At 47.6% G+C, this 14,477-nt stretch overlaps 1 protein-coding gene across 1 annotated transcript; it reads right to left on the bottom strand.

Annotated features, from left to right (window-relative positions):
• Positions 1-200: 200 nt before the first annotated feature.
• ST8SIA3 (ST8 alpha-N-acetyl-neuraminide alpha-2,8-sialyltransferase 3) lies at positions 201-8,358 on the bottom strand. Its single transcript, XM_052660563.1, has 4 exons — positions 7,907-8,358; positions 6,330-6,449; positions 3,377-3,934; positions 201-483 (listed from the first exon to the last, which is right to left on the bottom strand). Exons 1-4 carry the CDS (start codon positions 8,083-8,085, stop codon positions 201-203), a joined length of 1,140 nt encoding a protein of 379 aa, XP_052516523.1. The 5' UTR covers positions 8,086-8,358.
• Between the last annotated feature and the right edge of the window lie 6,119 nt (positions 8,359-14,477).

The raw sequence follows: 14,477 nt of genomic DNA, 5'->3' as shown, positions 1-14,477 counted from the left end.
CAAGTCTAGATCACGAGGCTTCAAAGCATCTGTCTTGCTAAGACCCTTAAAAGAGCAGGGCAGAGGGAAGAAAAGACCCCTTTGCTCTTAAGGGGCAGACGGTCCTTAACGAGAGACTCTCTAGGGGTCTGTTCTGACGGGCTACTCGGCGTGAGTCGGGGCACTTTTAAACAGGCCGTTTGGCACTTCCCGTTCGGTTCTCAGGCACAGTGTGACAGGGTCAGCTTGGTGAGCCCTTCCCCATGCATTCGGTACAACAGCTGGAACTCAGCCGGCAGCTGGTGGGACTCCTGCCACTTGGTGGTAAATTTGGTTCCTTTTTTGTCATAGTAATGGTACGGAAGATCTTCCCTTGTGTTGGGGTCAAATCCAAAAGGCCAGAATCCATACAAGTGGATCTCTTCACAGACTGCTGACGCCAGGGTGTACATGAGAATACCTGTGCTCAGCCGTTTGGGTGACAAGTGTTTGTTTTTCCAATACCTGTGGAATAATAAGTACAGGTGGATTCAGAGGCCAGTGTTGAAGGTTTCCGTCAGACGAGTCACTGTGACCAGGTGGGGGCGGGGAGTGAATTTATCCAAGTAACTTAACCAGTACTACTCTGAATCTATCTTGAAGACCACAAAAAACCCCTCAGGGCAGGGCCATCTACTTTGTGAGATCCAATGCTAAATGAAAATGTGGGCCCTTATTTAAAAAATACTCAAGAATTTCAAGAGGGCAAAGCAGAGGATTAAACCAAGTGTCGGCCCTTCTGAGCGCGGGCTCGTCTGTTACCGTGGAAGTCCCGCGTTTGAAGCTGTCCCTGCTCTGTGTGCTTAGTCACTTAGTTGTTCCAGCTGTTTGTGGCCCCATGGACTGTAGCATGCCAGGCTCCTCTGGAGCCATGGAATTTTCCAGGCAAGAAGTACTGGAGCGGCCTTGCTCTGGGTTGTCCTAAAGAGTGGTGTCTCTGAGTCCCTGCAATGCCGTAAAAGCCCACCAATGGGAACGTCCATGCCTCTCATGTGTAAAGGGCGCTTGGGAGTAGGGAGCAGGTATTTAATCTAAGGGGCCCTCCTCTGTCACTTCCTTACCCAAACTCAGACATTAAATCTTTCTTCGTGGGTTTGGAAAGATTGTGGGGCCTTATTTTTTTCTACCCTTTTGTGAAAACCACAATTCCTGTTTCTGTGTCTTAACCAAGGGCTTCCAAGTCCTTCTTTGACGTGCCAGCACCTAAGAAAAGTATTTACACACTTCCTGAATTTGTAAAAAATGCTAAATAATGGTTGTTGTGCCTTCCGTATTTAGACAGTAATTTGAAGCCTGGCTACCTAAACTGCCAAGTATCTGAGACTGCTGTGGCATGAAGGTGTGTGTACATGTGCAGGCGTGTGCCTCTGCACTTGTGACTGGTGTGCAAGCATACTCAAACTGTTCATGAATCAGATTTCCACAGACCGTACTTCCTCCAAGGTTTTGTTGAGCCACTGTGTTTGGTCCAAGCCCGAGTGGGTCATTCTGGCTACTCCACGGGCCTTCTGATAGGCTGGGGGCCAGGAGGGCCACACAGGCTGCTTCCGGAAGGTTCTATCACATGCAGTTAGACCCTTCTTCACTACCTGAAGACTTCACGTGGACATTCCCCTTCCAGGTGAAATTCTCAAGTTCAGTCTTAGTTTTTATATTCTTACCTAAGGAGTTAGAATGACTTCTAACGATTCTTTCAGTACAGCTGTGTTTAAATGGAGCGAGAGGGGAGCAAAATGATGAAGTCAGAAAGACCACAGGGCAGGTTGGCAGGAAGCCTGGCTTCTAATTCTGGTTCTGCCCATTTTGGGCAGTGATGTTCAGTGAATACCTCATTCTTTGTACCTCAGTTGATACGTCTTTAAACTTAGAAGCTGGGTTATATTACTTTTTTAAAAGGAAACCATACATCCTGGGAAACTGAAATAGCCCCAGTTTCTGTCTGTTATCTTTGTCGTAATTCTTAATACTGCCCTTTTTCTTTCCAAGAAGAAGTTCCAGCATGGACTATAAATGCTGGCATCAGCCTGCCTGTTAGATACATACCAGCTGATTACATGATCATTCCTCCTTACATGAGAGGTCAACTACAAGATCTTAAATCTGGAAGATGTTAGAGGACTACAGGATGTCTACTATGTACCCATCTGCGATGCGATGAGGGTTTTAGAACCTTTTCTACCAGCCCTCCCAGAACCCACTCTAACTTGCAGTAACACCTAGAGAGTATGTGAGGGCATTGGGGCTGCTCGAATAGGGGACATTAGAGGTGAGGCGATTTTCTCAGATTATTCACAGAAAAAAATTCTGCAATTAATTTTGTTTTATAAAATTCCCTTCATTTTATAAATGTGTGTGTGTGTGTGTGTGTGCACGCTCAGACATGTCCAACTCTTTGAGACCCCACAGACTATCAGGCTCCTCTGTCCATGGAATTTTCCAGGCAAGAATCCTGGAGTGGGTTGCCAGGCCCTTCTCCAGGGGATCTTCCCAACCCAGGGATCAAATCCAGGTCTCCCGCATTGCAGGCGGATTCTTTACCATCTGAGCCACCAGGAAAGCCCTTAAATGCCTGCTCCCATTTCTGGCTGCTCATTAGAATCATCTGGGGAGTTATGAAGACATACCAAGTATCTGAGCCGCTCTCCTTCCCCACCAGACAAATCACGCTAGGATCTCTTGAAGCAGAGCCCAGACAAGAGTATTTTTTAAAATCTCTCCAAGTGATTCTGAGGTATAGCCAGAGTTAAGACTCATCAGACTAGATGAAAATACTGCATCCTGGTTAATCTGTCTTTCAAATTACAGGGGGATAACAACGAGCTGCTAAACTACTTTTCACATGTTTTGGCACTCAAATCTCCAGTGATAAAAGCCGATTTTACAATTTTGACTTGTCTAGGTGGTTTTCTAATCTTGGCTATCTGAAAAAAACAAAACCACCCATCAAAGAAAAAGGAACATTTAAAGTCAATTGCATCTTTAAGAAAACCACTTGATTTGTCTACTTTAGTTGTTGGCATTATTGGGACGTAGCTGTCCATTCAGAGAAAATTATTGATTTGTGGTGATTTCCATGACTGCTTGTTAGGCTTACCACCACGGAAGGGGATGGGGGATGGAGAAGCAAAGCTGATGAAACACCAGTCCTTCCATTTGACACTTGGTTACCAGCTGGGGTAGGAGATTGAACTTCTTACCTAGAACCATCCATTCATTTGTTACAAAATGTCAGAGTGTGTTCTAGGCTACTATGCTAACTACAACAACTAATCAGATAGCTAGCTCCCACCCCCAAGAGATTATGACATTGATTTGCCATCTGGTAGGGTGTGAGTTAAAGGCAATAAAACATACACACCTGTTGACATGTTGCATTATATTTCCAGGCCAAGCCAACTGGAGCTTTAACTGGCCTCTGTGTTCAACAAAAAAGTCAACTAATGTCCTGGTAACAGTGGCCGACGTGTGGAAGAAAAAGGCAGGGATCCAAAGAATGGCCCCGTCAAGCTTTTTCAAACTGAGAAAAAAGTTGTTACGGTCCTGAATGGTCAAAAGGTTGTTGTAATATTTTTCCAGGATGCTGGGGTTGAAGGTGGTAAGGTTGGTTTTCCTTCCAACATCTCTTTGGAAAGCCTCCGTAGGGGCGAAATTGCAACGGAAAACAAAATCTGACTTATCTATCTGCGGTCCACACCGGCTCCCTGTCAGGATCCCGCTATTTCCAACCACAGCGCAAATGTTATAACGCTTGTTCACAATGGGAGACACATCTGGAAGCAGTGATCGGAAGTTATTGCTAATAGAGAAAACATATTTATGGCTGGAATAATCATAGTGCATCAGTTGTCCAATCCGAACACTATTCTTGGTCAAAGAAAAGTTTTTTATTACATCGACATGCTGAAGAATTTCTTGCCTAAAATAAAAAGAGATTCATTAAATGTATCCCATTCAAAAGAACTGATTTTCCATCTTAGGTCTTACACTGTTTCATTCAGGCAAGAACTGTAGGCACACTGAACCCAAGAAAGATTATACATTCATAATAATTGAAGGGAGAGCTGCTTCAGGATTACAGACATGCTCTAGTCTCTCAAATTCTGGGTGTAATCCAAGGCTTGTAAATGTTGTGATTTATGGTTTTCAGTAGCTGATTCTTTGGGGTTCTGCTCTACCCGAAAACTGTATTTGATCAATGGGGAGGCATGGGCCAAATTGTGTCAGAAGATACAGGGAGACAATTTACACAGACCCCAAGGAGCTCACATTAATGCACAAACATTGGTGACTTACAGTTTTCAGCTAGGGACTACTTGTTTGCTATTGGGCTATAGTGTACAAGGAATATCAAATATCACTAGTGTCCAAATAGGAGTCAAACAGATATGAGTCAGTATGGTACTATCTATTATTAAAATATGAAAATGGTAATAGCAGCGGGAGTAGTTGAATATTTAATAGAAATGAGATGATAATCTCATTATTGTCCTTTGAATAATGAAAAAGGAATCTTTTTCTACTTGATTATATAGAAACCAAATTAAGTTAGAGAAACCTAATTCTTTAGAAAAAGAAGCTATTGTAAATCCTGAAAACATGTGTATATTCTAAGAATTCAGAGGATAAACAGGCAAGGGTGATACTTAGCACTAATTCCTGGTTGCTTTTATGTTGAGCATTAAGTAAAATTAACTATCTCCTCTTAAAGTCTCTGCTATTTAAAATACTTAGGAGAGATCGGCCATGTGTTACTCTGCTACTAGGTTCTCCAGTTCTAAGAAATCACATTGAACGCCTCTGTCTTTTGCCTAAAAAAAAAAAAAAAAAAAAAAATAGCAGGAATGAAACTAAATGCTTTGCATACTATCTCTTTACCTGGAATCTTACTTTTTAAAAAATTACTTCAATTTGTCAAAATGCAGAGCGACATACACTGAAGGCTTTAAAGCAAACTTCCAAAGTTACTAAGTGTTCACTGCAAACTGTTACAAAGGTAAAAGTTTAAAGTGACACTGAGCAAGTTAATTAAAGATTACCTAATAAATGGATTGAAAGAAGGGAAGTTTTGAGAAGGAAATATTGTTCTAATTGGTTATTTGGATCACATGGCCTAGTGTGGGGAGAACATTTTTACTGAGACAGAAATATGTTTTGGGAAATATATAATAAATTTGACAATTTTCTGGGCTGCTTAGAAAATTAAGTTGGATTAAAACCACAAAAGTTAAAAAAAAAGACCTTCAGAGGTTTAGAATTAATCAATTATTCTCATGGACTAATTGCTAATTAAATAGTGTTTTAAAATTTTTAATCATAATCATGACTTTATGCCAGCTTTTCAAGTAAACATTTTCATGTACCATGGATAGCTACTGAATTTTTAAAAATTCTATCATTAGATTAAAAGTGCGATAACTAGAAATTCTATGACCAAAACACAACACCCTAAATAGAGTGGTAAAATAAACCTTTGTAAAATAAGTATTCATACCCCTAATGAATACACTAGATGGCTCACATTCCATTTAGCAGCATAATTATCCCACCAAGAAGGAAGAAGTAATGACTTATCTGGGATTGCTAAGACTAGACCAGAAATCACTGAAGAGAATGCATACATTCGCATAAATCTCATCCTTCTTCCCCCACCTCAAAAAAGAAAAACAGAAAAGAAAGGAAACACACACACACACACACACACTCCATGTATAAATGAAGCTGCTGTAAGACAACTAAGAGTAATTTTGGTAGCTTTTACAACATATTAAAAGCTATAAAAGTTTAATAAGAACAATCAGGTTAAAAAACCAAAACCATACTTAAAGATCTGCATATATTTGGGCTGAGATTTTTCACTAGTAATTTGTTGGCGATGAAGTATAGTGTCTTCTGTATTTCAGTGAGACAATACTTTTTTACTTTTTTTTTCTTTTTCCCAGTGAAGGGCAATGAAAATGCATTGGGTGGTCTTTCTGTCATTAACTTTTTTTTTAATAAATGGCTTTGGCAGTATTAGCCATACATGTTACCTATAAACCATGGTGCTCAATTAAGCTCAAGTTAAGGAGAATACAGGAAATATCCCCCCCCCCCCTTCTTTTCAAATTGGCCTATTGGTGTTTTCCTTTTATGAGGGGGCACTCCATAAACAGAAAAGGGTTGCTAATCAGCCTTTGTGCAGTCAGGCCAAGAAGGCAGTGCAGATACACCTCGGGTTGGGGGGAGTGGATTTCTGTTGTTCTGTTATTATTTCGTTTTGTTTTGGTTTTGAGCTCCAGAATTCAGAACACCTCCTGGATCTCCTATCCTACCTTTGATGTAAAAACGCTGTCCGATTAAACGTCCACTTAGGTCTGGCTTGGAGTTCATGAGTCACAGAATGCGGAAAGGGCACCAATGACGAATCTAGAAGCTTCAGCGCAAATTGCGACCTGGAGAGGGGCATGAGTACACAGACAAACGCGCTGGGCTCCGCTCGGGGGAGCCAAGGCAGCCATTAAGGTCCGGCCGGATGGCAGCAGGGCGGGGACGGTGGTGGCGCGGAAGGCTAGTTGGCGTAGGCCTTCGGTGACATCCCGCCCCAGAGCCCCCTGCTCCTCTGGGCCACCTTCTGCGCCCCACACACACTCAGGAGGAAGAGGGGATACTGGGGAAGCCCGTCTCCATTGTCCATCCCTCCGGGCGCGGGAGAGACCATAAAATGGCCGTCTCGCGGAGAGCAGGGCCGGGAGCCCGGCGCTCGGCCAGAAGCGGCCGCGCCAGGGGGACCGGAGAGTCAGCACCGCGGACAGCGGCCGCGCCCGGGCGGGAGGGCCGGGGAGTCAGCACCGCGGACAGCGGCCGCGCCCAGGCGGGCCGGGCCCGCGCCGCCCCCGCGCCGCGGCCCGATTGATTTTTGGAGAAAAGGGCAGATGAACCCAAGACCCTGGGGAAGGCTTGGTGGGGGGTGGGTTGGGGGATGGCTCCTTCCTTAACCTCTTCCTTCCCGAGCCTCGGTCTGATTTCCCCCTGACCGGGGGCCCTCCGGACGCCCGCTCCACTCCTTCCCTGGGTTTCGCACCTCGGGTCTGGCTGAGACCACAGGGTGCAGTTCGTATTCGCCACCAGCCCCTCTTGGAGGCTCTGTTGGCAGAGCTCTTGTGGGGGGTGGGGGTGCGGTCACAGTTGGGGCAGAAGGTCTCCACGAGCTCCGCCGCGCTTCGCCCGGCGCCTGCCTTCTCGGTCCAGCCTCGCGCCCGGCGGTGACTTGGACCCGGGGCGAGGGGAGGCGGCCCTTAAGCTGCTCGCTTCCCGCAGAGGGCGGGGGGATTGCGGAAATCCCGGAAAGAGTTGAGGGGGCGGGGGGGCGGTGGGCGATGGCGGGGCGGCGGGTAAGGATCGAGGTCGAGGACCCCAGGGGCTGCAAGAGAACAGACCCGAGCCTCTTTTGATGGCTAATGGGTGGGGGAGGAAAGCAGGAAAGCGCGCCAGAGGAGTCCGGCGCCTGCGCCATTAACTCGCCCCGGTCCGCGCGCGGGGTAGGCGCTCACAGCCACGCATGTCCATCTCTGCATGCCCACTCCCAGATACACACAAGGCCTCTCCATCCACCATCATTCTCCTTAAACCACCTTCCCCACCCCCCCATTTTTGAAATAGGGGAAGGGATGCCAAAGAAGAATATGAGAATGCAATCACTTTGATGAGGACGACGTCTGGATATTTTTTTAAAAAATGCAGGAGGTGGGTGGCGGTGGTGTTAAGAATCAGAGAGAGGCATGGAAGGACCACGCAGTTACCTTGCCCAAAGTGTCTCGGAGAAGGCAAAACACCCTCCCTCCGCCCACCCCCCGACCTCCCGCCCCCATAAACCAGATAATCCGCGGGCGCCCAGAGGCCCCGCACTCACCGGAATCCCGCGTGGAGCATGTACATTCGGGGCGCCCCCGGGTTGGCGTACTTGGGAGTGGTGAAGATGCTCTCCTTTTTCAGGGACACGTAGCTGATGAGCGATAAAATCAGCAGGGCGACGCTGAGCATGACCAGCCCCAGCACACTGGCGACCCGGGCCATTTTGCAATTTCTCATCCCGGGCCGGCTTGGGATCAGGAAAAGCGGGGAAATCGGTCCATTGAGCGGCCAGCAGCTCGCTGGCGTGTCAGTGTGTGTGTGAGTGTGTGTGTTCGCGCGCGCGTGTCAGCGTATGTGCCGGGGGGAGGGGGACCGGGCAGGGGAGCCGCGCACGGGCCCCGGGGTAGGGGTGGGCAGGAGCCCCAGAGAGAAGCCGGGCCCGGGAGGCAGGGGCGAGCGGGCCCGCGAGGCTGAGCAGGGAGACGGAGGGTCTGCGCGGCGCCGCGGCGCTGGAGCGGCGCGCCGTGCGTCTCCGGCCGCCGGCTCAGGCTCCCCCGCGCGTTTCCAGCGAGGCTGCCATCTCCTCTGCCGCCTGCAAGACAAATGTGATTGGAATAATGTTACAGTTCGATCTAAGCACAGGATTTAATTAATGAACTCTAATCTCCCAAATAACCGGGGGAGGGGAGGGGGAGGGAGGGGTGAAGGGAGGTGGCAGAGAGAGGGGAATTGAGGCTTGGAAGGCTGCAGCCCGCGTCTACCGGGCCTTCCCCGCCGAGCATGCCGGCGAGGGCGATGCCTGTGGCCAGACAGACGCCCAAACTTAGTTCCGTGGACAGTTCATTGCTTTATAAGTATATCGTGGAATACAGAGATAAATAACTGGGTGGGCTGTCCTGGAGGACACACACCAGCTGGGTGTTTCTGAGATGCTGGGACAGTGGTTTTGGGAGCAGATATTAAAAAGCTTCTCACCACTAAGCTCGGTCCCACCGATCAACTGCCCTTGCACCCTACGAGGAAGCCCTGGAGAGCCACTGGGCCTTGTGAGCATCTCAAACCTTCCTGGCATTTTCCATAATCTCTCCCCTATCCACTTGGGTTGCCCAGAGCATCCTTTACTTCTCTCTAGAAGATGGGTCATGCCTAGCAGAGCCGTTAGGTGAGCTGTGAGGGTGGAGGGCTGGACTGCCCCCCTCTTTCCTCCCAGTGTCTGGTTCCCAGCACACGGCAAGTGGACGACAGACATGCCCCAGAGTTGACCAGGACTGCAGCTGGTCGCTCTGATTTAACTTTCCATTTCGCACTTTTCTGACTCATCCCTGGGGCCCGGCCTTCAGGATGGGCAGCTCAACTTTGCCCTGAAGCTTAACTTAGCTTAGCTTGGACCAGAAGCTGCCTGTGTCCTTAGTTGCTAAGTTGTTTCTGACTCGTTGCAGCTCCATGGACTGTAGCTCACCAGGCTCTTCTGTCCATGGGACTTCCCAGGCAAGAATACTGGAGTGGGTTCTTATTTCCTTCTCCAGGGGATCTTCTGAACCCAGGGATTAAACCTGCGTCTCCTCTGTCCCCTGCGTTGTAGGCAGATTCTTTACCCGCTGAGCCGTGGGGGAAGCCCCAGACCAGAAGCTGGAGTATGATAAGCCTCCATCCATTATGAATGCCCATAGCTCTCTTTGGAGGAGCCCCAGGAGCCAAGGCAGAGAGGCTGCCTCCGAGGGTGGAGGGAAAGCTTACCAGGTAACACTTTGTGTTGCTCGACTTTCAGTTTGTTTTAGCATATTCACCTCTTACCTGGTTTAATGTCCCTTGGAAACAAAAGTTAATTCATTTTCAGTCATGCTGTTGAATGCTCAGAGGGCAACCCACATGTTTATTTGGCTCTGTCCTTTGAAGTTAGCTGTGGTTTCTTCCCTCTATCTTTACTCTTGGCCTCGTCCTTTTTGCTGACAAAGGTCTGTCTCATCAAAGCTATGGTTTTTCCAGTAGTCATGTATGGATGTGAGAGTTGGACCATAAAGAAAGCTGAGTGATGAAGAATTGATGCTTTTGAACTGTGGTGTTGGAGAAGACTCTTGAGAGTCCCTTGGACTGCAAAGAGATCCAACCAGTCCATCCTACAGGAGATCAGCCCTGAATATTCTTGGAAGGACTGATGCTGGAGCCAAAGCTCTAATACTTTGGCCACATGATGCAAAGAACTGACTCATTGGAAAAGACCCTGATGCTGGGAAAGGTTGAAGGCAGGAGGAGAAGGAGACGACAGAGTGTGAGATGGCATCACCAACATGATGGACATGAGTTTGAGCAAGCTCTGGGAGTTGGACAGGGAGGCCTGGTATGCTGCAGTCTATGGGGTTGCAAAGAGTTGGACACGACTGAGCTACTGAACTGACTGACTGACTAACTGGTCCTTCCAATAATGGTCAGCAAGCACTAAGGACAGAAGCCAGAGGGGAGAAATTGGTCTTCAAGAGCCTTTTCTAACAAAACAAGTTGATGTTTTCCAGGGTGACTATGATATCTTCCTGTCTTGAACTTCTGATTTTATGGGCTTTGGTGGATCTGATACTATGGCCTGTCTGTGGGCTGCGAATTCCTCAAAGTGGTGAATCCCTGGGCTCGAAGCTCCTGCAGAACCAGGGCGGCGTCTTCTTCTGCCCTGTTGCTCTGTGTGTGTGTGTGTGTGTGTGTGTGTGTGCACACGCACGTACTTACCCTCGGTCAACAAGTTTTTTCTGACTCTTTGCAACCCAGTGGACTGTAGCCAACCAGGCTCCTCTGTCCATGGAATTTTCCAGGCAAGAATGCTGGAGCGGGTTGTGATTTCCTACTCCAGGGGATCTTCCCGATCTAGGAATCTCCACGAACCCACTTCTCCTCCGTCTCTTGCGTTGGCAGGCAGATTCTTCACCAGTGCGCCACCTGGGAGGCCCTTGTTTCCACATGCTCCCTGCGTTCGGTCTAGATGTTTAAGGAGTGTTTGAGGGCCTAAGAAGCTCCCTGTGAAACGCATGTTTGGTATGCACAGCAGTGCATGGAATGCAACTGCCTGTTTCCAATGGAAAGACAGTAATTTGTACCCACTCAAGACATTTTATATCAACATCTAAAAATGTAGGTCAAGAGGACACAATTTTTCCCCCATGGGACTTTTTACTGTGTAAAAGTTACAGAGAGGGCTTACGGGTCCGTGCATGATGAATATTTGAACCATATTTTTTGAATAAATACAATTTTATAAAAAGAGATCATATGAGTACAGTATAAAATGCCCAAAGGAATAAGACCTTATGAGAGCTGTCTGGGAATGATACATGTTGGAAAAAACTCTCCTTGATCAGGAGTAGAGGGGTCTGCTGTGGAGTCCAGAGGACACCGGTTACAGCTCCAGGCTCTGGAGTCAGCAGACTGGCCCTGGAACGCTGACTCTGACCTTGGAGAAGTTGCCAGTTTCTGTGCTTCTAGCTCCTCATCTCAGAACTGAAATAAAGACCCCCCAGGATCTGAGAAAAAATTAAACAGGGCGGGTAAAGGCCTTGGCAGAGCTCTTGGCTTGTATTGAACAGTTAATAAATATGAGCTAAAACAGCCTGGGTACATTTTTAGTGTCTTTCTGTGACCCCATAAATATCCTACTGTAGAATGTATAGAAAAAGATGTACTTGGTGAGGCATTTTCCTACAGAAAATAGCAAAGAAGCTCTTTGGTTCTCTTACAGCATTTACAGGTTTTCCTGGGACATATGATACGGACTCATTCCGCTTGGACTTAAAAATTGATGTATTGCTTATGCTTAGCACACCTCTGTGAACCTTCTGAAGAAAGTCCTGCTAGGATAATTCCCCTATTGCATATGGATCACTGCAGGTCACATGATGTAAAGGAACCAAATTAGCTAGAAAATAAATAGGCATGCAGGAATCCTATGCCAGGCCTAAAGGCAAAAATGGATTGCTCAGTAATTACCAGAGTGAGAAATCTTGGGAAGGCTTCATCAAAGAGCAACTGAGGTTACAGAATCTGATATTTTTCAGGCCTGGGATTATAGCCACTTAGTAAAATAAAAATCAGGTACTTTTACAAAATGTCACTCTTCAGATTTCATTGGAAATCTGAGCTCTATAGGAGTTCAGGAGGATGAATACAAGACATATATACATACATATATATATCAAGACTTCTTTGACTTAACGTTTCCTAGGGGAGTTATTATTTTGGATACAAGTATGTCCCCACTTTTTCAGGTGGCACAGTGGTGAAGAATTCGCTTCCAATGCAGGAAACACAAGAGATGCAGGTTCAGTCCTTGGGTTGGGAAGATCTCCTGGATTAGGAAATGGCAACCCACTCCAGTATTTTTGCCTGGAAAATCCCATGGACGGAGGCACCTAGTGGGCTGCAGTCCGTGGGGTGGCAGACAGCTGGACACAGTTAAGCACACAGAGAACAACACTTTCTGCAGACACAGTTGTTGCCCTGTGGGTTCCTCGCCAACACATGCCTACCAAGAGTAAGTTATAGGCACCACTTGAATGGGAAATCTGGGAGGGGTGGTGTCTTTGGTTAGAAACTGCATTGTTCCTTTATTTATTTCTGTTTTCTTTCATCTGTTCACTAAACAGGACGTGCTGGTTGTCATATACCACAGTGGGGCAGACACAGGCATCATAACATCACTCTCAAGCTCGTGACTCTTACAGTCTTGCGATGGGAGAAGGAAGGAGACCTCTTGTCTGTGCTGTGTGACCAGCTCAACAACGAAGGGCTGATGAGAGATCTGGGCGATGCCCCCTGTCTGGGGAGGTTGGAGGTGGGCTTCTTCACAGAGGGCAACCTCTGAGCTGAGTTTTAAGCGTGAGTGGGATTCACTAGGCAAAGAACTTGAGGATCCCCAAGAGGGGTGAAGATAGGAGGCAGGGAGGGTCACGGTGAGCCTGGGGAACAGCAAGAGCATGAGCGTATTGCCGCAAAGACCACCCTCAAATGCTCCCGGTGACACTGTACGTTCAGCAGCACGGCTCAGAACCGTCCACAGTCTGCAGAGAGCAAGGGCTCAGTCTGACTTGAACTGAGCGTGTGTAGGAGCAGCTGAAGTCAGGTCCACGGAGAGAGGGAAACAGCGGTTGCTCACGTGGAGACCAGCTGATGCATCCAGGGGCCCGCCAGCCTCTCTTGTGCCTTAATTTATGAATGAGAAAAGCGGGCCACTTTCTGTTATGAGACACTGCTGAATAAGACATCACAGAGCTGACTTTTGGAAGGACAGGTGACTTCTCCAGACGACAAGCCACCGGGAGACTCTCAAGGAGCCATTTCCCAGCAGACGGCCCCCAAGCCGCATGCGAAGGAGTTTGTTCTGTACCCTGTGGCCTGACTCCTTTGCTTCTAGTGGGTCTAACACTGGCCACAGAGGAAAGCTCTTGGAATCCCCCTGGATTTCTACCTCCTAATTCCCCACAGAAGATAAATACTTTATGAGTTCAGAGGTAGGGAAAGCCATTGTGGTCAAAGAAAGCTTCACAAAAGCTCTCAACTGGAACAGAGTCTAGAAAGATACATTGAAGTTTCCAGAAATGGAGATGGTCACAGGGGCAGAGCAGTTAGGGGCAACCAGGCTGAACAAAGACATAGAAGCACAAGGGAGAAGGGCATGTCAGGGCCAGCGAATGGCTAAGCCCCTTGGAGTAAAGGAAAAACAGCCGACATGTAGAGAGCACTCTTTAAGGGCCAGGTGCTTTAAATACATCATCCGTAATCTTTTCTTGATCGGGTGAGGAAAGTATCATTCCCTTCACTTTATCGCTGAAGAAACTGATGTTAAGGATTTGCTCAAGGTGAAGCCTCTTTGACTTTGAAGCCCACCCTTTAAAGCAGGTCCAGAGACAGAGAGCTGGAAGAGTGTGCAGGCCTGGAAAGTTTGAAAGCATAATCGTTCGATGGTGAGAATCAGTTCATGCTGCTGCCGTCGAAGGCGAAAATGATGTGATGTCATATAAGCGATGTCATCTCACATCGCACACCTGCTATGTGGTGGGTATTGCCCTCGGCATTTTGCTATGATTACATAATTAGATTACTCACTAATCTCATTCGATCTCCATCCCATCCCTCCGACGGTATAATGTGTGTGGGCATGCTTAGTCGCTCAGTTGTGTCCAGTGCTTTGCGATCCTTTTGGTGGTAGCCCACCAGGCTCCTCTGTCCATGGGATTTTTCAGGCAAGAATACTGGAGTGGGTTGCCATTTCCTCCTCCAGGGGATCTTCCCCACCTGGGGATTGAACATGTATCTCCTGCGTCTCCTGCACTGCAGGCGGATTCTTTGCCGCTGAGCCATTGGGGAGAAGTCCTGATGGCTTAATGACTGCCACATTTTCAAGAATGAGCAACTGAGGCTCAAAGAGGTTAAGCAACTTGCCGAAATCACGCAGCAAGTGGCTTCAGTGTCTTCCACTGATACTTCAGGACCAAAAGGAAGAGGAGTCTGAACCTGCTCCCTTGGGCACTGTGTCTCAGGGTTACCAAGGAAAAGAATGCATATTAGCCTCTTTAAAAAAGTCATTTAGGGACTTCCTTGGTGATCCAGTGGCTGGGAATGTGCCTTGCAATGCAAGGGCACAGGTTCGA

This window comes from Budorcas taxicolor, chromosome 22, assembly GCF_023091745.1.
Source record: "Budorcas taxicolor isolate Tak-1 chromosome 22, Takin1.1, whole genome shotgun sequence".
Classification (NCBI taxonomy): domain Eukaryota; kingdom Metazoa; phylum Chordata; class Mammalia; order Artiodactyla; family Bovidae; genus Budorcas; species Budorcas taxicolor.
This window is presented reverse-complemented; position numbering and strand designations above follow the sequence as displayed.

Coding starts and splice junctions, on each gene's coding strand:
- ST8SIA3 (XM_052660563.1), bottom strand. CDS start 8,085: ATGAGAAATTGCAAAATGGCCCGGGTCGCCAGTGTGCTGGGGCTGGTC. Junction 6,450..7,906: donor ATGCTCCACGCGGGATTCCG/GTGAGTGCGGGG, acceptor GCCCCTCTCCAG/GTCGCAATTTGCGCTGAAGC. Junction 484..3,376: donor ATAATGCAACATGTCAACAG/GTGTGTATGTTT, acceptor ATTATTCCACAG/GTATTGGAAAAACAAACACT.